Here is a 20,695-nt window from a genome sequence, read left to right on the forward strand (position 1 = left end):
TTTTGGACTTGCTCAAATCATTCCCCATCATGTCCTATGCCTCTCTGCTAGCTCTTACTATCACACAGTCATCTACTTGGACTTAACAAGTGGCCTCCAACCAACAAAGTTCCATGAAGCTGCAACATGTAGCTGTAGCCTCAAGCCAAGGTCAATGCTGGCAGCTGGCATCAGCCACAACAGTTTTCATCCCTGTGAGTGTGACGAGGCACCCAATGCCCAGCAGCCCTGCCTCATCCTCTTCTGGCACTGCACCACGACCAGAGGTGCTGGCCACGTATGAAGCCCAGCATCAGTAGCAGACAAAGCAGGTCTGGTGCACTGGTGACAGTGACAGCAGGAGACCAAGACAAAAAGCTGCTCAAGTTTTAGAAGCCCGACAACTTTCTGCAAGAAAACCTGTTCCAAAGCCCACTCAATCTGTAACACATCTCCTTGCACAAACCATCATTTAAGATCCAGCTTTTCGAGGCAGGCTACCCCAGTGATTGTCCTTCAGTGTGGTTTAGCTCATCTGGTTCTGCTTAAAAACATCTTCATGTCTTGCTCATGTGCTTCTCTAAACTCACACCACTAAATCCACATTTTCATGCTAAAAAGCGTAAAGTAAGTTTGGTTTTCCAATAAAATTTCCTTCTAAACTGTGCTGAGTCACTATTTCTTAGCACCCCCAGGACTGCTCTGACTCCTTACTACAGAGATGAGAGCTGAAACCTTACGGAGAGGAACTGATGGCACCAAGACCATATACAGAGCACTAAAGCCAGCCCACAAATGGTCCTACTTACACACAAACCCAGCACTATCCACCTCTCCCTGCAAAGTAACAGCTTAAACAGGCAAATATCCACGCACAAACAGTGCAATCAATCAGACTCATGCAGAGAACACAAAGGAAGAGCTTCCCTCTCACCTGCTGGGTTTATGTGACCTCCTGAATGGCTCTTCTCTCTCCTGACCCCAAAATGAGGTTCTTCCTGGATTTTAACTGCATGGTTTCTCTAGGATTGTTGTGTTTTTCTCAATGGGGAGGTAAGGACAAGAATTGCCTCTGTCCTGAGGAAGTGGGACCTGGAAAGGGTCAGCAGCACATTTCAGAAGAAAGGAAGCTTTCCAAGGCTTTCAAGATGATGCCCCTTTCCCTCCTTACACAGTCTGCCTGGGATAGGAGAGGGATGGAAAAAACATGCTGAATCCCAGCCAGTTCCCAAAATGCATGGATTTGCAACGAGTATGAGATGATCTGTGTAAAGATCCTGGTGCCTTTACAAATAAGTGGCAGTACAGACCTCCTAGGGGGACAAACAGCTGCAACTGCTTGCCAGAAACATCACCCATTGCAACGGGCAATGAAAATTAAAAAGAAAGTGTGCAGGCTATCATGGCATTCCTTGACCTCTGAAAGGCTCTGAGGCTCAAGCTCACTTTCACTAGTCTTTCTGGACCTTTACAAGGGTCTTGTGAAATCCACTGACCTTCTTCCAGACAAGAGGCAATGCAGAGGAGAACACTTCTCTCCTTACTTCAAAAATTGTTCATTTGGCCCACCTTTGCAGGCCTCCTCAGTTCTCCAGATTTTGTATTAACTGCACTGCATTATTCTTTTAGCTCTGGTACAACTACAGGTATTTCAAGGTATTATTGTAGCCACGCACGTAGGGTGCCATCACACAACTCCCCAGTGTGAAATGGTGGTCATTGTAGGTGTAGAGGTAGACAGTACTTAGAGCCAGAGAAAGACTTACCTTCTTTGAGTTTTGCTGTGCGTATAATTCAGCTGCCACCTCCACGGCAGAAGAGAGCAGGACTCCAGGGGAGATGCTCTGTGTGGCATGAAAGCCCGCTGGGATGTGTAACACAGCAAACATTTAGGAGGTTTGTTTTTCAGGCTGAGTGGTTTTTTCCCACTGAGAAGAGGGAATCACCTCTACACCGGGTAGAGCAGTTGTCCCCATGCAGGTCAGTCCCACTCTGAGCAGAGAGCTGTGCCGGCCTCAGAGCAAACTGTCCCCACCTGCTGCCTCTCCCCTCCACACAGCTCCTGCAGGCACAGATCATCACAGGCCTCTCTCAACCCTTTTAACTTCAATGAAAATGCAGAGTGCAGGTGTTTGCTATTAACACTCTTCTTTGGTTGACAGGAATGGAGGAGCCCTTGTCTGAATAGTTCAGCAAGACAGTCTGAAGGGACATCTGGAGATCAGCTGCTGAGTGCAGCAGCCTCTTCTTGCAGCTTGTAGCACAAGAGCTTACAGATGGAGCTGTAAGGCAGCTATCCTCAGCCCTACACCTTCCCATTTGCAAATCATCTTAAAGGTATCGTCACCCTAGCTTCCTGCGACAACCTCCCAGCAAGGCTGATGGATGGAAGGAGAGTCCTTCAGTGCAAAGTTAGCTGCTTGCATGCAGCCACGTGTGGCTTGAAGTAATCCATCTGACTAACAGGCTAGGAGATACTCCCCAGGTCTCCTTCTGGGCTACACCGTGGGGAGCAATGATCTCCAACAAAGGGACAGTGATGAACAGCTGGGAATGTAAATTCTTCAGCTTGCACAGTTGGATCTGGAAAAGGATGTCTGGCTGTAAAGTATCTTGGAACATCATTATAGATGTGTGTCAACAATTTGGGCTTGTACTGTTTTAATTATTCCAGTTAAAATTCACCCTACCCATATAGTAACACTGGCACAAACACTTTGTTGGTCAGGCTTAAGACTATTCAAGGGGCAGGCACTTAGAGGATTAAGTACTGCCTATTTGTAAAGCACTTTGAACAGACATCATGCTGTAAGTACCAAGTGTTATTTCTGCGTGAAACAGCCACGTCTGGCTTAGTTGTTCCCCCGGTTTGCAAGTGGAAAGGGTGGAAGGACAGGACAAGCCTCAGCTGCATTACAGCATGCTCACAGCCCATCATGGGCTCTGCCTTCCCCGCTGCAGACCAGTCGAGAGGAGGGAGAGGAAACCACACTGGAAGGGATGCCTGATGAAAGGGGAAAGCATTGGCTGTCCTCAGTAAGAGGATCAAGTGCTGATAAGCAGACTCCAGAGGATATGAAGATAGATTTACTCCTCCCCTCTCCCACAGGGACTTCTCATGGTGGCTCCAGGCCCCTCTTAGGCTGTGCCATGATGATAAGGCACAGCTGAGACCCCATTAACATCATCTCTGCTTCTGAAACTGCCTGGAATACATCGGTACCAGCAAATCCCACCAACCAGAAATGAACGAGCAGCTCTGAACAGGGTCAGGCTCCTGAGCCTCTAACCAGGCGCACGCTGGTCTGCATACACCTTGCAAACCCAGTGAGGGTTTGCAGAACTGAATGACTGGAAGTATAGGCGTAAAATATTCCGGTTAGGAACGATAAGTATGTGTGATAGGCATGAAGGCACAGAGCCCAGACTTCATTAAGGTAGTTTTTATATTTTGAAAAGCAATATTAAAAAAACACTGGAAAATGCAAGATAAATGTAACAGTTGCTTCTACACATTTTAACCTTGTATTGCTTGGCCATTTTGACATATAAATTATTGCTTACTAGCTCTCATAAATACACAGCACAATAATATGTACAGAGGCAGACAAGCATGAAATATGAAAAGGAAAACATTGGCAATATTGATTCTGGTAAATCAGATTATTTCATACATACCAGGTCTCATAACGGTGGATAACTACTAGCTGTAGTCCCTGAGAAGTTAGGTAAATACCTTGATTTGGGGTTTTCTATTTTATTACTTTTAATGCAAGCTGACAGCATTATGGCACTCAGAGAGAATGGAACAGGCAGCTGTTCTTACCTCAGCTCATTGACTTCATCCCAGTATTTCTTAATAGTGTAATAAGATGACAATAAATAGGCTATGCAAATAAATATTACTCTGCTAAAATGTTTAGTATTTACACCTTTCTTCGTAATTTTACAGCAGCACGTCTTATTATTTCTGATAACATCTTTTTTTTTGCCACTGTCATGCAAATGCAATTTATTTCTATCCAAGACGGGGCTGGAATCAAAAAGACGTGTCATAGAAGCACCTAAATTTGATGCAACAAAATTCCACAGCAAAGAGTTATAAAGTGACCGAGCTTTTTCCTCTGTTCTAATTACTCCTTCTAGCTACTAAGGAAAATATACAGAGTATTTAACCCCAGGTGTGATTGTGATAAACTGAACTTCGTGGATTTTATCCTATGTAACATAATTGCACTACTGAAGGATTTAAGAATGACACAATAACACCAGTGCTGGACCCTGGCAGAGGCTGTGTAATGTCCCCCTCTCTTTCACAGGGTTTATTTCTAGTTCTTCTCCCAACCACCACACCTTCAACCTGCTTGCCAGTCTGCAGCCCAGCTCTGCAATGCTTCACCTGCTGAAGACTCTGATGGGCCTTTTTTTATTAGACATATTAGCTACAGCTTTGGACTATTTGCCTTTCTTTTATGGTAACACTTACAATATCCATATTTTCAATGTGAAATTGATGCATCCAAGGTGGCCTCTCAGACCAGAAAGTTATATCCTAATTATACAGGCCACTATGAAAACTAGTTTGTAAAGTTTTAAACAGTAGTCTAATTAGCCACAACACAGATAACAAGGTTAATGCTGGCTATGTGCCTTCAAACTGAGTTTATGCCAGCTGCAAGGGGTAGACAACACTTGATTTAGTACAAAGTTACAGCGGTGCTGTTAGCCAATACCTCTGCTGGCTTGAAGCCTAATGGTACAAGTTAACCCATCCATCTACTTCAACCAGTTTGAATTGGCAGAGTAAGGAGCCTTCAAGGTGGCTCTAGCAACCTTTCAAATCAAACCCTGAGCACAGAGTCATCTTTCTGTTTTCTTTTTTCTTTCTTTTTATCCCCCCCTTCTTTCATTTCCTTGTCTTTTATTCTTCTCTGGCACCGCTGCTGCTCCATCAACAGTAACGACCAAAACAGAGCCAAATGCAGTGAACTGAGAAACAGGCCCACTTTCTCACCCCGAATACCTTCTCCTGCTCCCTCTCCCACAGATTTCAAGAGAACAACTTGTGAACTAGAGTGTTACACCACATGAGCCAACGCATGCAGGCTGGTCTACATACAGACTCCTAAAAATAATGCCACAGTAAAAAGATTTCACAAGGGGGAGCTCAAAAACCAGCAAACCACACAGGTAATGCATCTAGGGTGGGGATTCGGCGAGTGCTGGAGCCAGAGGAAGAACTGCAATAACACAAGCAGCAAATTGTATCTGGTTTGTGTTCTTACACTGCAAAAAGGAGCCCACCGCAGCTAGTATCCTCATTTGAACAGTTTTGGTCTGTTTGCACAAAAGAGGTATTTACAATATGTGCAGTCACATCTACAGAAGAACATAGGAAATTTTTACTCCATGGCCAGCAAGAGTTTATTTTTTTTTTCTTTTTACTGGGTAAAAAGATTTTTTTTTCTTAAAAAAAAAAATCATATAGTATTTGATAATAACAAAGTACAAGCAAATACATTTCTGAAACATCCGTTTCCTTTACAATAGATCTATACAATATTTCACAGATGGGAAAACCGAATGCATTCTACAGATTCCCCCACAGACTACTTGTTAAAGCTGCTTTTTTTTAATCCCTTTAAACCAGAGATAACACAATGATGAAGAGCATGCTACTTCAGTATTCCCACATTTCAGTAAAGGAGCATTTTCTTGGAAGCCTTCCTCATGTGGAAAACATCCAAGAGAGATGAGAAAGCAATGCAATGTCCTCCCTGCTCTGCAAAGGGACGCTTACCGTGAGTCAGTGTACAAGCAGGGGCCAGACTGCGTAGCACACTGCACGTTGCCTGTGGCCCTCACTAGATTATTTCAGGGCAACTTCTTAGCACTGAAAACCAGAGCTACGGTGATGGTGGTGCTTAGGTGTCGGTCAACTGTAGACAAGACTTTAGAAATGCTGCCTCAGTACACGCCCAGAAGTAGTACTTTTAGCTACGTGAGAATCGGCTCGGGGAGGGGTGTGAGAGGGACAGAAGCAGTAAAGGGACCCTAATGCTGAGAGCCCGGTGTGTATGCAGGTAATTACACTGGTACCCTGTAAGGTGTACCCTTTTGTTCTTTAAAAACTAGAAGCGTGTATAAGTTAGGTGAAGTTCTACCTGCTGAAACAGTATTTCCAGGAGGCGAGTTAGGAAGGTAGGTGGATCTAGGCATTGCCTCTGAATAGACACCAAGGACACTGTAATCTAAACAGAAAACAAAGCTCCTGCTATAATAATTTATAACATGTTAACTGCAGGGGCTGGTGCTAAACCTGGGATAACTGAAAAGGAAGAAAATAACATGTTTTCAGTTTACAAACAATTGTGTCCATAAATCGCAACAAAAGTGGATTGGCTCTTACAGTGTGTTTTATAAAGCAGGTTCTTCAGGGGCCATAACAGCGTGAACTGTTTACCGCTGAGCTCCACATCACGACACACCCTTGAGTTTCATCTGGTGCGCTGTCTTTTTGTATTCCCATTCCTGGTTGTCCGCACTTATCTCAAATAAGATGCTCCAGTGGACTCAGGGGAGCTGTACGGATTGCACAGTATTTTTGGCAACAATACTTTGGCAGCCTTGAATTAGTGAGGTACATACTGTGGTGAACTGAGAATCAATCCCCTTGCGGCATGTTGCTTGCTGAAATGTTTTGCTGCTGTGACACGACGTTTCCTTTCATTCTAATACTGGCAGAATCTGCATTGAAAGCTACACTGGACCAAACAATATTTTCACAGAAACCAAGCTCCTGAGCTCAAAGGATGCTGCTCCGCTCCCTCCTGCCCCAGTGACCAGCGGGGATGGCACCAAGCTTGCCCTGCAACTCTGCGAGCAGCTCCTTTGCTGGCTCTTGCCTGATTTTCCTGTGCATGTTGCGTGAGCTACTGATAAAACTCAGTAAACTGTTCTTACATAAGGAAGCAACATGCTTGGCATAAACATTCACTTAATTCAAAGTGCTGCAGTTACAAGGTTATATGAAGCTGTGTATGCTCACACTCGCGGCTCTATCCTGTGAGAAAGCTCAAACAGAGCTTGTTGGTTGTCGATGACATGCAGATGATGGACATATGGCTTCAGCTCATGATGCTCTTTCGAAGGAACTTCATTGCCTGCAAGACAGGAGGAAAGGGGATGGATCAGAAAGCCGTGCCTTGCCTGCTTCTCTCTCCTGTGCCTTACAAAGTCCCTGGTGTGCCAACCTGCCAGGTGCTAGACAGTCACAAAAAAGACAGCCAGCGATCCAAAGGACTTGTGTTTAAGTGCAATGCATGAGGTAACAGCTAGATACAGAAAAGGGGAGAAGAAAGAAAGCAGCAGGCAATCCTGGGCAGCCAGCATGCACAAAGGAGGGACAAGTGGATGGCAAGAAGCTGAACCTTCCCAAGTGGCAGATCTACTCCTGCTGGCAGCACAGGCAGTCCATCCCCTGCGAGGGTGGTTCAAGGTTTCCTTTGTGCCGCTCTGGCAGCACAACAGGACCTTGAGCGGGGGGGGCGACCCAGCCTGCAACTTTTGACCAAGCCTAACACAAGTACACAAGACAGCAGGACCCCAGATCATGTCCTTCACAGCAGGTGAAAGGTGACAGCACAGCAGACGGGTACGAAAGCTCTTCAAAGCTGTTCTGACAGGCCCCCGCGTTTTGATCTGTTGTGCTTTTGATTTCTGATCTAGTAACAGAGACAAGAGTCATGCTGACATTTCATGGGAGTTTACACAGCAAGAGGAATTAGCTGCGTAACAGACAAATTGAAGGGTGGCTTGAATAGCAGATGTTTTCTGTCACAAGCTTTATGCCCAACATTGGCTTGTGGGAACTCGCCCCCTGCGAAACCCTCCAGCATGGCTGGTGGCCAGGCAGAAGCGGAAAAGGAAAAGCTAAGCCCGTGGCCACAAGACCCATCAAGACAGACAGAGAAAGCAAGGAGATACATTTCCCACACGTTGCTGACTGCTGACAAACGAGCGAAGGTTGGAGAGCCCTGTTCTGCTCCATGTCCTCAAGGAATTTTTAATAACATTACCATAAATTAAAAAAGAAAACCCCTCAAAATTCCCCGAACCAATCAGCTTAACTCGCACTCTCCCTCCCTCTCCTTTGTTTCATTATCATCCTTTTCTTTGCCACGCTCTCCAGCTACACGAGAAGCTTTCCAGGAACCGACCGTCCCGCTTGTTTCTAAAGAGCACCGTGTGATGCTGTGTAGGCAACGTGGGATGTCAGTGCAGCCAGTTCTGCGTGCGGCTGCTAACGGGGTGCCTGGGCAGCTGTTTTTAGGAGCTATTTCTGAGCGGCTATCTGACTTGAGAAATGTGGGAGAGAACAGGACAATGTGATAAATTTGTGTCGGGATACAGAGATGACCTTTCTGTTCTGAGGGAATAGGATCCCAGCAGCTGCACTGAACGTACTGAAAACCATTTGTACTTCTCATTAACACCTGAAATTACAAAAGCTTGAATTATGTTATTTGTTCAGGCTGCTTTGTCCGGGTTTGGAAATGCTATTATTTGTTTTCAGGATTTAGGATATAAAAGTATTAATTCCATTAAAAAGGCATTTCAGTCTTGCTTGGAACCTAACCAGTTTCTAATCCAGAAAGACTTTGGCCTGCAAGCTTAATACACATGATACAGTTCATAAACAATAATAATATTCCTTGCTTAGTTTTGTTTGAATTCTTTCCTACAATGAGATGCCTGCTGCTCTTAGGCCAATCTGGGAGTTGATGCAGTAGAAAGATTCATATTCCTGAGTGCAAAATAAGCCCACTAGAAAAGGAAACTGTCCATAAAGTCTCAATAAATATTCAGTGAATTCATTTCATGCCTAAACGAATTTAAGGAAAAAAAAAAAGTGCCTACAGGGATGTCTGTATAAGCTGCTTTTTAAATGCCAGCTTCACAATAAATCAAGTCTGTGGTAAAATAAAATAACAATCACATACTTCAAACTACCAGATTATATGATAAATCTCAGGTATTAACCTTGGATTTATGTTGCAACACTTACAAAACCACTTGGAAAAAAAAAAGGCAAAAACGAGATGAAAGATTTGCAGAGAAGCTACAAAAAAAAATTTCATATTGTTAAAAGGAACCAATGCTACAGTTTATAATGCCAAATAAGAGATATTCTAACTTACAGACACATCGTTTGGATGAATCAATATTTCCTTTAGTATCTGGTTTAACAGAATAAAAACAAAAGGCACGTCCTTCTCCCTCTCCCCCCCTCCCCCCTTCTATATATATCTCAAAATAAAACAAGAATCATAATAGTAAGCAGCCTTTGTTTAAAAAAAAAGACTGTTCATACACAAGGTAATTCTATAGAACAAATGTTCAGCAAAACTCTTAGCAGTACCTATCATTCTCCAAGGTACATGTATTTATACACAAAATCATTATTGTTTTTCTTTTTGTCAGAGTCCATGCTGACAGCTGCTGAAAATTCAGCTGGAAAAAAGAAACGATTCAAACTCTTTTTCCCCAAGGCTACAGCACAGTTCTGAACTTCTCTTTGGAAAAGAGGTTTTAGTGGCCTCAATAAATGACATGTTTAGTGTGTTTGGCCTAAAGACTCTAACCACTTCCTAAAGTAGTGTTGTGTTTGTCCCCTTCCTGTGTTTAACCTCTCTGCAGAGGATGAGAAATGCTGAGAAAGAGAAAAACAAGGTTTCTCCTCTGTGAGCAGCAGAACAAAGCAAGCTAGGGTCTTCTGCCATCGTCCCTTAGGGTTGGATTCTCTGGTAGCTAATAAGGTGGAAACACACACACACACACACACACACACACACAAAAAAAAGCCTTTCATACAGCTGAGGTGCTCGTACTGTTCCCATCAGCATAGATCCTCCCGTGTCTAAGCCAGGCAGAGCTCTATTTGCAGGCTTCCCCTAGCAGAGGTACTAACGCGACCTTCTCTTTTCTACCTAGTCAACTACTTTCACGAAACCCACAGGATCTTAGTATCTTCAAGACTTCTACCATTTTGTGACATGTCCTTAAGAACCCAAACTAAGCAAACAATTGCTCTTGGTGAAAAAGCTAAGTGAAAAGCTGTGGTGATGAATACCATCTTTTAGCTGCTGGAAGCCAAGACAGCTGTGAATCCATTACCAAAACACACAGGCTAGTGGGAGACTGAGGTAACTCGCTTATAGCTGGGAAAGTGAGAAACAGCAGCGTACATCAGAGGCCTCCACTATTAAGTGCAGCTCGCACAGATCTTACGCAGTATTTTGAAGAGGTGATAATTTTTGCAGGAAAATAATCTAGAAAAAATTTGGAAGTTGTTTCTACGAACATTTTGTAAAGTAAAACTTCATCCAACCATGGTTTCTGTTATGTTGACCTTCCAACAATGACACCCCCTCTTGCCAATTGTCAGTTAAATAATTGTCGGCCACGTTTTGCTGCTGTAGGAAACCTGAGCAAGTGGAAAGAAAGCAGAAAAGAAAAAACCCTCAAGGCTGTACAAAGGCAAAAAAAGTAGCAAATTTTGGCTACTCACCAAACTGGTTATTTCTGCAATGTCTCAATGACCGAACAGTATCTGCAATCATGTGCTGCAAAGACAAGATATAAAACGTCAGTGCAAAAATCTGAGATGGATTCTGTCATTAGAAAAGCCTGAAAAAAAATCTCCTTGCCCTACACTGTACAGCAAAAAGCAACTGTAGTAAGGTAGAAAATGAAGACAGCAGGAGAGAGACTTTGCTCTTTGTTCTAGTGATAATATATGATGAAACAGGGTTAGTCTAGAAGGTCCTTATTGCTATCACACAGATTAAATGAGAACAACTCCCTAAGAGCCCATGGAAAGTGGTAATGAAAAATGGCCAAACAATTGCTTATTTTTGTTCCTGTGACTTTTATTAAACTGAAAGCGACCAGCAGGGAAGTCTCGTGGACCAGGTGGTTGCTTCTGGGTCCAACTCCTGGCTTTAGTGCATTATCCAGCGCATTCAATAGTCTGCAACCTCTCCTTCTGTCTCCACGTGTTGTCTAATTAGACTGTAAGCACCTTTGTGGCACAGACTGCACCTTAACATATACTTGTATAATGCCTAGCACAATGAGGCACCAGTTTTCTGCAGTATGATAACCAACACAAAAATAACAGCCCACCACCTAAATGCTGCAGAGCAAGCACCCTAACATCTCCACAGATGCACATCAAATAAGACTATACTGTAGCTATACTATTTTAAGAAAAGCTGGTGCTAACAGGGATACTGGATGTTCACTTAGATTAAGAAAAGGAAATAAAAGGGTTAAGTTTGGTTTCTCATTCAGGCTCCGGTCTTCAACTTACGAAAACTGGAATTGCTCTCTATAAATCAGTGGGGTGCGCTCATTTTCACTAGATGTTGCCCATAAAGTTGTTGAGGCATTACTTTTTTTCCTTTATTTGACTGCTTCTGTGGTATAAAGGTGAAAACATACTGAATTTGGCAACTCTTCACCAAATCTAGTAACTAATTGAAGCAAATTGCAGTTAGCAGCAATGATATAATAGCTCATGCAAACAGCTGATGTTCTTGTCACATCTCCCTCTTAAATAATCAGAGGTAGAAAGGATTAACTGTCTTGAGCAAAGCGTGTTTAAGACCAGAACAACGTAGAACAGCTCATCTCTCAACACCCAGAGAGTGGCTTATGAGGCTCCTCCGCAGAAAAGCTTATCACAAGAAAAACAGCATGTTTAATGGAAACTCCATATTCTTTTCATCAGTGAATCAAAATCATTTTTCTTGTTACCTGACGTGCTTCATTTGCCATGAAATCATGCAATATCTTGTGCTGATGTCCTTGCACTGATTATAATGAAGTTCTAATGAGATATCCTAGATTTCATGGTCAATAGTGTGAGTACTGGGAGAGCTACAACCTCCACCAGTGCTACTGATGTGGTGTTTTCCAGCTAATACCCTTTGAACCTGGCTTTTAGAAGAGAGACCCCATTATCACACACACTGTCATTCTTTGCCGTTTCTCCTTTGTAGTCAGTCAGTGTGGGGGTCCATCCCAAGACTGGCTTCTGAAGGTGATGCTCTGGTGACGGAAGAACCTCTTTGTGTAACACTCTCTTAAAGCAGAATCCTGAATCTCCCTTCTTTAGTAGCCTAATTAGGCATTTCTCTCTGTCCATTTGCAATTCTCCGGCATCCAATTGCAATACAGAAAACCAGCCAATTGTTTAAGCAGGTGCTTCCATACCATTAGTGTGATGAGTAACACCCATTTCTTGCAGCCTTTCAGCCCATGGGCTACCCAGGATCATTAACACTCTTTTAACTGAGGGTAGCAAAAGCTCAGTCTTGGGAGTTGCCTAGATATTTGGGGGGTGTGGGTTGAGAACCTTCAGCTACATGGACACAGTGCTTACAGCTGAAAGCACTAGGTAAGAAGGTGTTATCTAAAACTGTAATGGCCGTTGACCTGTATTAGAGTTTGCTGGAGTGTGGCTAAGACATGTCATTGCTAAGATATGGGTGATGCCTGACTGGAGAAAAAAAAAAAAAAAAATGAAGAAGCCACATTTCAGTGAAGCAGCTCAGTAAATAGTGTGGAAATACCTTGAGATGCAACAGTATAAGACCATATTTTCATTTATTCCTTCAGATTTAATTGATGAAGTATGGTACTAAATATTGATCAAACGCTATTCTAACTAGAGTTTACCAAACATGGAGTTAAATAAACCACTGCAGTCCCTTGAACTTCTGCTAAAACTCAGCAACATTCCTGAGACAAAAGATCATTTCATTTCCTTCTCTTTGCAAATTCTCCTCTTTATATTTTGAATTAACTTTGTCTTCACTGCAATCGCGTCATGTCAAATCAAGTTCAGTCACGGTAGAATTGTTGTGACCACAATGGTCTAAGAATATAAAAGAAGCAGGGATTGTAGGAAGAGATAATATCTTTTACTAAGGCAACTGATATAGTTGGAAAAAGCAATGGTTCAGGCCAATGAGTCCTCCTTCAGGTCAGGTGTTTAATGCAGAAATGAAATATTTTAAAATACTGATCCAAATGGAGGCACGAGAAATCATCTTTGCTTTGAAATTCATAAGTAGAAATTCTATGCATTTATGACAGTGAGTGAGTTCCTTCCCCAAAGCAGTAATCTACTATGGTAGAATAATTCTTTTCTTCTTTTTCTGCAAGAGCAAGTTTGCAGGTGAGGTTCAGCGGCTTGATCCAAACCAAGCAGGAGTCAATGTCAATCCTAATTTTTCTCAGCAGAGGCCAGAAAGTGCTCAGCACAGTATAAAACACCAAGGAAGGCATTCTTCCTTGGGATAAAGCCCTTATAGTTAGAAAAGAAACATGAACTGATACATATATGATTATGTGTGATGCATCTCTAGTAAGTTCATGCCCATAGACTAAATACCTTAGCATCCAAATGAAGCTGTGCAATAAGTGTACTGCCCGAGTTTCCGCTACACTCAAATTTAAATCTCTCCTAAGCCCCCACTTCCTACGCTTGCACTATTGCCTGCATTAATATGTACACAGGGCTCCGTGAGACAGCACGTTCCTGAGGGCGTGATCTGACTAATAATTTGGAGGAAGTGTCAGTCTGAACAACCCTCACCCCCCCCCCCTCCCCCAAACTCTCCCCTCCCATTTAAAATGCCCATTATCCATTTGCATGGAAAAGGTGAAAACCTGGCTCGCTGAAGTCAACCAGCAAAGCTCCCACTGCCTCTGGAGACACAGTGGTGATGACAGCAAGGATAGGAAATCTTACCAAGCAAGCCCAGCATACATCAAACATATACATGATTAAACAACAAACTACCTAACAAACTAACAAGGTCTGGCTAAGACTGGGGCATGAATCAGAGCCTACGTATTCACTAAATAAATATATGGGCGAGTGGCGGGATTTTAGTAACAATTATTGTGCATCAAGGGCTAGTTTAATTTACATGTTAATTGGATGTACTTCCAAGAGGCAATGAAGAAGAACATGCTAATGAGTTTTATGCAAACACCTAAAGGTCAAACGGTTAATGGCCTTGGGACAAGAAAACCTTTCATTAAATGCAAATCGGTGTTCTTGTAAACTCTGCAACAAGAAAAGGTACAGAAATCAAACAGAAAACACAGAAAGAGGACCTCAGGTTCAAAAGCCAAAGTCTACATCTGCTTGCAAGTTGAAAGACAACGTACGTTATGATAGGATGTGAAAATAAGTTCAACATCTGGTTCATGAATAACTCCAGGTTTGCATGTTCATTCTCAAACAAGTGTAAACACATGGGGAAAATAGTTGGGAACAATTCACCAGGCACAGCCATCTGGACTAACAGCCCTATGGCACATCTGGATCAATCAGAAAGAACATTTTGGTTTCTTGATCAAATAATTCAGGCCAAAAAAAAAAACCCAAACCCCAAAACCAAAAAAACCCCCCAAAACCCCAAAGTTTCTCCACTCTACCGTTCAGATATATAAATTGTGGCTTTCAGTGCTACGAAAATGTTATCAACAAAAAAAATAAAATAATGCAAATTAGAGAAATCAAACATCTATCATGCCAGGGTAGATGTCATATGATGTCTAGAGTAGATGTGGCCAAAGATACAATGTCAGTAACTGCCCTTCTACATAAAAGTTAGTATAGTGCTATTTACAGTCAGTTTAATTCATATTTCAGGCATTATTTCCTTCATCATCTAAACTAGACCAAAACTTTTACTTTCATTTAAGATCCCTGGAATTAGCTTACCAGTAGCAAGCAATAAACTAGAGAAACTTTTTCTTTAGTGCCTTGAGAAAAAAAGGAAACATAATTCAGAGAAAGCTGAAGCAGGAGAACTTAAGTGAGGAGAAACAGTCCACGAGGTGGTGCAAAGGAACAGATCTCACTGGAAAAAAAAAAAATTTGAGTGGACTGTGTGGCAGTGATGCTGGCCATCACTGGCTTAGCCATTTTACACAGAAGTGGGTTCAGGAAGGATTGAGAAGAGAGAGGAGCAGAGGACAGAGGCAGGGGAGATAAACTGTTGGCTGTTTTATTCTGTCTGCTCTTTTTTACCCCTGTTTACTTCTTCCTGATTCATCCAGAAGAAAACCTTTTCGTCTTACAAGATAAGGAGGGGAAAGGGAAGAAGAGAACATGAATCTCTTTGAAAAACAGGAAGGACAAAATTAGCTTACCAGCTTTTCAAAATTAACAAGGTTATCCAGAAAAGTTTTATTTCCTTCATGGATGAATGTTACATCTGAAAAAAAAAACCACAGGAAAAAGAATTATTTTCCATGGCTTTGTTATTTAATACAAAGATGTAAAATGACTAAACAGCAACAAAAAGAAAAAAAAAAAAAAAAAAGAGGAAAATATCCCATTAAGTATTGACACAATACCTTATAACAGTGGAACAAAAGCCTGGTATAACCATGACAGGCAGCGATTATCAGGTAGCAACACTATGTACACATTGTAACAAGAGCATTTTCAAGTGGGAGCACAGATTTCTTATTAAAACTGGCCTGTGTTACTTCTGGGGTGCATATATATCATACAGAGGATGACTGGGAGCAGGCAGGGGCATCCAGAGGGATGGCCCTGCACGGCATGCCTGCTCTCCCCACCCTGCCGCATCGAGCTAGCCACGCTGCCCGTGGCTGTGCCCAGGCTGGGGCTGGCTGGTCCCTGAGCCCGGAGCTCCATGGGGGCAGAGCTACCAGAGGCTGGACTCGGCTCTGACACCCCTTCGTCTCTCTCTGTGGGACACAAGGACTCTGAAGTCCCACGCAGAGACGCAGGCTACAGCACTGGCCAGCCGCGGAGATTAAACACAAGCCACCAAACTGAAGTTCAAAGCCTTGTAATAAGCATTATGGCTAGGGAAAAACACTTTTACACAGTGTTGTTGGAGAGAATTTGCAAAGGCAACAAAAAGGTCAGCGAGAGGAAAAGGAAAAGGTCTATATTTGGCTTCAGGAAGGGAACTGAACACAGTGTAATGAGCTGGAGAGAGGGGAATATCAGGCGAAACAAATGTTGCTAAGTTAAGTTTACAATTAAAAAGTAACTTGAGGTCATTTTCTCCATTTTTCTAATGCATATAAGGACACAAAGCAAGACCTATCTTCGTCATGAAGTACCAAGGACATGGACAGATTCCCCACGGGGACGGAAGCTCTGCCACTGATAGTGCATCCTCAGGGTTCCTAAAAATACTAGCAGGAGCACCACCACCATGCCCCCTATCAGCCCTCTCCTGGATGTGTGGGTACCCAGAAGTACCACGTAGAGACAGTACTTCTGTAGTCAGACAGCATTCCGATACCATTACTTCTTAAAAGTCACAGCTGTGCCTGCCAGCAGGCAAATGGCACACAGCAAACAGGCAACATCTCCCTCAGCAGAGCTGCCAACCTCCAACCCACCAGTCTAACTGTGCATCTCAGCATTTCTCCTGTGCTCATCTCTAGGACTCCCTCTGATGCCCACTTGGTCCCCCTAGTTTTGGGGGATTTTAGGACTGGGAACCTGCAGCTGACACTGGGGGCTGCTTTGTCACACCCCACCCCCCTTCACCCCCCCCAAAACAGCCAACCTGATTTATTTCCTTTTGTTTCAAAGACTCGCTCTATACCCAAGGGACATTTTATAATTGCTTAGAATGGGAATGTTAACAGCTTTATATGCTGGTGGAAACCCGGGGCTGGGACGCATTAGGCAGAGCTGTGCATGAGGGGTGATGGAGAGCTCCCCTGTCCCCAGGGCAGCTGGGCTGGGGTCTGCCTCGGGCAGGGAGGATACCAGCCTGGGCAGGCAGGATGCCCGCTGGCACTCACAGAATCACAGAATCGTATAGGTTGGAAAAGACCTTTAAGATCATCAAGTCCAACCGTAGACCTAACACTGCCAAGACCACCACTACACCCTGTCCCTAAGCACCTCATCCAAACGTCCTTTAAATACCTCCAGGGATGGTGACTCAACCACTTCCCTAGGCAGCCTGTTCCAATGCTTGATAACCCTTTCAGTGAAGAAAAATTTCCTCATATCCAGTCTAAACCTCCCCTGGCGCACTCCTGAGCAAGTGGGGCAAGCATGGCACATGCTGGGGATGTCTCCAGCACCTCTCTGCCCCTGGGCAGCATCCTAAAAATCAGGGGGAAAGGAGGGTGTAGGACCCTCTACACCTCCTCTGCTGGGCTGCTTTGGGGCACCCAAGGAAAGGGACAGGGAAAGGACACGGCTTCAGGACACAGGCATTACTTGTCATGATATCAATGCAGTTAAAAACCATCTGTCACTTCTAGTGAAAAACTTGTACTGGAAGCAGAAATTTCCACACAGCTTTTTAAGTCAGTGACAGCAATGTGTGTCTCTCTGAGGTGGAAGGAACAGAAATTTGCTTTGCAGCCAACAACTAAGAGTCTAGATAAATTCAGTGGAGCAGAAAATTGCATCTGAGCTACGTTGTAAGGGTACATCACAGTATTTTATTACATATTTGAAAAATCTGCCTGATTTTCAAAAGCTGTGTCTGTGTGCTGTAAGAGAGCTCCACATTTAAATTTAATTAACTTTAAAAGGACACTCTAAAGTTATTTTTCATAATTAAAGAAAGGTTATTAATGATTTTCAGTTTTTTTTCTTGAAACTACTTTTGTTCCTCTTGTGTTGAAATACAGTAATTTGTTGAGTTACTAATGATTTCTATGCTATCAATGCTTATTTTATTGGTCTTGGAAATAACGTTAATACAAACATGCTTGACATGGAATAAAGTCCTATATACTGTGCAATACCTTGGGTATTGCCAACCTTGGCATCACCTCCTTATGGATCACTGTATTGAAGAAAATTACTGCATTATTTTGCTAAGTTTCCTTGCTATCTCCAATACATTTCAGAGACATGAATGCTGCTTACGTGCATGTTCTCATACACCATATTGTAGTGCTGCGCAACCATCATCGCTACAAGTTACTTGTTTGTGTTTGCTGCCTTTGTTTGCAGGCAAGACATACTCGAGAACACTTAAAAAATATTGATTTTGAAGCCTTGATAATTGTATCCATCTGAATTAATGCAAACTCCTTTGATGTGTGCAAAGAGGGGAAGTGCCTGATGGCTCCCAAACTGTTACCGACTGATCTGGAGAACTGTCTGACATTTTAAACTCGCAGCAGCAGCAGGTTGGAATAAACAGCCTAAAGAGAACACTTTCGGAATACAGGAATAATCAAATGAATTTGCCGTGTTCAAAGACAAGGAAGTTAATAATTAATGACTCCAAGACAACAGAATATTTTAAATACCTGCCACTTAATTAGCTGCCCAGCTCACTCTGTTAAGCAAGTAGTTTGATTTTATTTTTTAATATTTTAAATTTTTTTTTTTTAATATTAAAGATTTTTTTTTAAACCTCTTTCAGGCCTATAAGAGACTTGACAATCCCCTCCTCTCAGGACAGGCAGATGGGGCAGGTTCTGGATGACAGCAGGCAGTTTCACCCCGGCGAGGCAGGGCGAGACCTCGGACCAGCAGCGTGGCCGAGGCAGCCCCGTTCAGGGGCTTGCAAGGTCTCGCTTCTCCACCGAGGAGGATGTGGCCAAAGCAATGGCACACAGCTCTACCCACGCCTGACGGGAAGGTACTGAAGTTTGAAAACCTGGGTGAAAATTGCCATCTTCCCCCTGCCTTAAAAGGCAGCCGTTTCTTATCCAGACCAAGTGCCATCTTGCAGATACCACTACATCTGCCACATACTTATCATGAGGCCACCTGAAGGAAAAAAATCGCCTTACACTTATTTTAATTAACCACAAAGAAGAAGAACAGCCAAGCTTTAACATTACCTTTCAGAAGCAAGGGCATGAAGGGGATTTTTGGAGATTTCATTTTCTTGAATGCATCTCTGTAAGCTTTGTGATTCAGAGAAGGGTCCTACAAAACCATTTGGGTAATAGAGAGAAAAATCAATAGGCTATAAAAAGAGCAATTCTAAATCCATTACGGGCTTATGATCTGAACATGATTTAGATATAAAAGGTTTCTTCAGGAAACAAGGTAGATAAAGGTTTTCTAAGCGAGGTGACTTACTAAACTGAACAGGAAACGTAAACAGTGAAAGGAACAAAAGCAATTACGTTCCTCTAGATGAAGCAGTGCGAAAATGGGAGTAAGCTGCAGAATAGATTCACTGAGACTGCTCTGTAATTTTGCCACAAATTTCTATTAGCAAAATCTCTTCAGCTTACTATCTAGCACAAAATATATCCCAGAACGTATTGCCGATTAATTTCTTCTTAAAAAAAAGAACCAAAACAAACAAACAAAAAAAAAAAACAAAAAGAAACCCCAACACACCAAACAACAACAGCAAAATCCCAACAAAAACTGCTCTCAGATCAATGGAGCATATTGGACATTTTCAAAGAAAGTACGGGAGTATGTTTCAGTGGTGTTATGCAAGTAGTTCAAAAAGTCTTCTCAATTTCCCATATAAATGAATGTTTTGGTACACCAGCTCACACGCAATCTTGAAAACACATTAATTGATAAAGGACTTTAAGTACAGAAGCGTGACAACTGTTAAAGGCTGCATCTCATGTTCCCTGCGCCAGGCAGTGATCTCACCACGCACACACTTCCATGACAGCCAGAGGAAACACTTGTTTATTCAGCTTTGATAATGGTGACAAAGACTCTTAGCCTCGGATTTTGATTTTTTTTTTTTTTTTTTTAAACTTCAGCTGTCCTCCTGATCCGTAGCATGTTGCTTCAGATAAAGGCTGATTAACCACCATAGCAAAAGAACAGCTTCCAAATTGATGCTGGGGAACCAACACTACATTCGCCTCGCTCTGCCCTTCCTCCAGCTGTCAGGAATACAACCTTTTTCCTTTTCATGTTTGGAGACCACCTCTGAGCTCTGGGGGGCTGCGTGGCCTTCGGCAAATCACGGCTCTGACATGACAAGTTCCAGCTCCAGTCAATGACAGGCAGCCTCCAAATAAATTAGGAAGAAGGAAGACAGGTAAAGACAAGCAATGCCGTTCTGCTGTCAACATTGTACTTACCGTCAAACTTTCAAGTTCAGTGAAAAGTTTCTTGAACTTCCCAGGAATTTTCTGAAGTGGGGAAAAACAGAGAAAAAAAACCCAGGAAAGCCGATTTAGGCAGAGAAATGCTGAGGCATTTTTTTCCATGAGAATGCCATGTGTGAAGCACCTGCTGTAAGTACCAACAGGCAGTTAACCTCCGCTCCTCAGCTCCAAGAGCCCTAATTACAGACCATGTTCAGTGAGATGCCAGTGAGGCACCAGACCCTGCAGCCTCACCTCGGGGACCTGCATCCTTCTTCTATGGAAACTGCTTGTTAGCAGCTGTTTTTATTTTCTTCCCTAGCTTCCATGTCTGCTGCGTTTACCTTAATATCCATATCAAGTTAGAAGCAGTAACACAGGCTGAGAATTCAGATACTGTGATCGCGCCCAGGTTAAATCATTTGCTATAATCAGTCTTCCCCTAAAACATGGGTTCTAGAAATTAACAGGGGTAACGCTCAGTGCTGTTTGCTACACCACCCCAGGGCTGACCAGTGTTACTACTGGCACATGCTGCTGCCAGAGAAAGAGAACTTTCTTAAAAAATGATTACTCCACCTCTGGT

The 20,695-nt window shown here is 42.9% G+C and overlaps 1 protein-coding gene across 1 annotated transcript in view; it reads right to left on the reverse strand.

Moving 5' to 3' along the window:
* Nucleotides 1–3,422: 3,422 nt before the first annotated feature.
* The window catches only part of RAPGEF5 (Rap guanine nucleotide exchange factor 5), a 168,669-nt gene continuing 151,396 nt past the window's right edge, over nt 3,423–20,695 (reverse strand). The window contains exons 22-26 of the mRNA XM_075492975.1: nt 20,104–20,154; nt 18,880–18,967; nt 15,217–15,281; nt 10,550–10,604; nt 3,423–7,142 (exon numbers count right to left, since the gene is read on the reverse strand). Coding sequence (XP_075349090.1) covers nt 7,024–7,142; nt 10,550–10,604; nt 15,217–15,281; nt 18,880–18,967; nt 20,104–20,154 — 378 coding nt within the window. The 3' untranslated portion in view covers nt 3,423–7,023. The remainder of the gene's footprint in view (nt 7,143–10,549; nt 10,605–15,216; nt 15,282–18,879; nt 18,968–20,103; nt 20,155–20,695) is intronic.

This window comes from Mycteria americana, chromosome 2 (genome assembly GCF_035582795.1).
Source record: "Mycteria americana isolate JAX WOST 10 ecotype Jacksonville Zoo and Gardens chromosome 2, USCA_MyAme_1.0, whole genome shotgun sequence".
NCBI lineage: Eukaryota > Metazoa > Chordata > Aves > Ciconiiformes > Ciconiidae > Mycteria > Mycteria americana.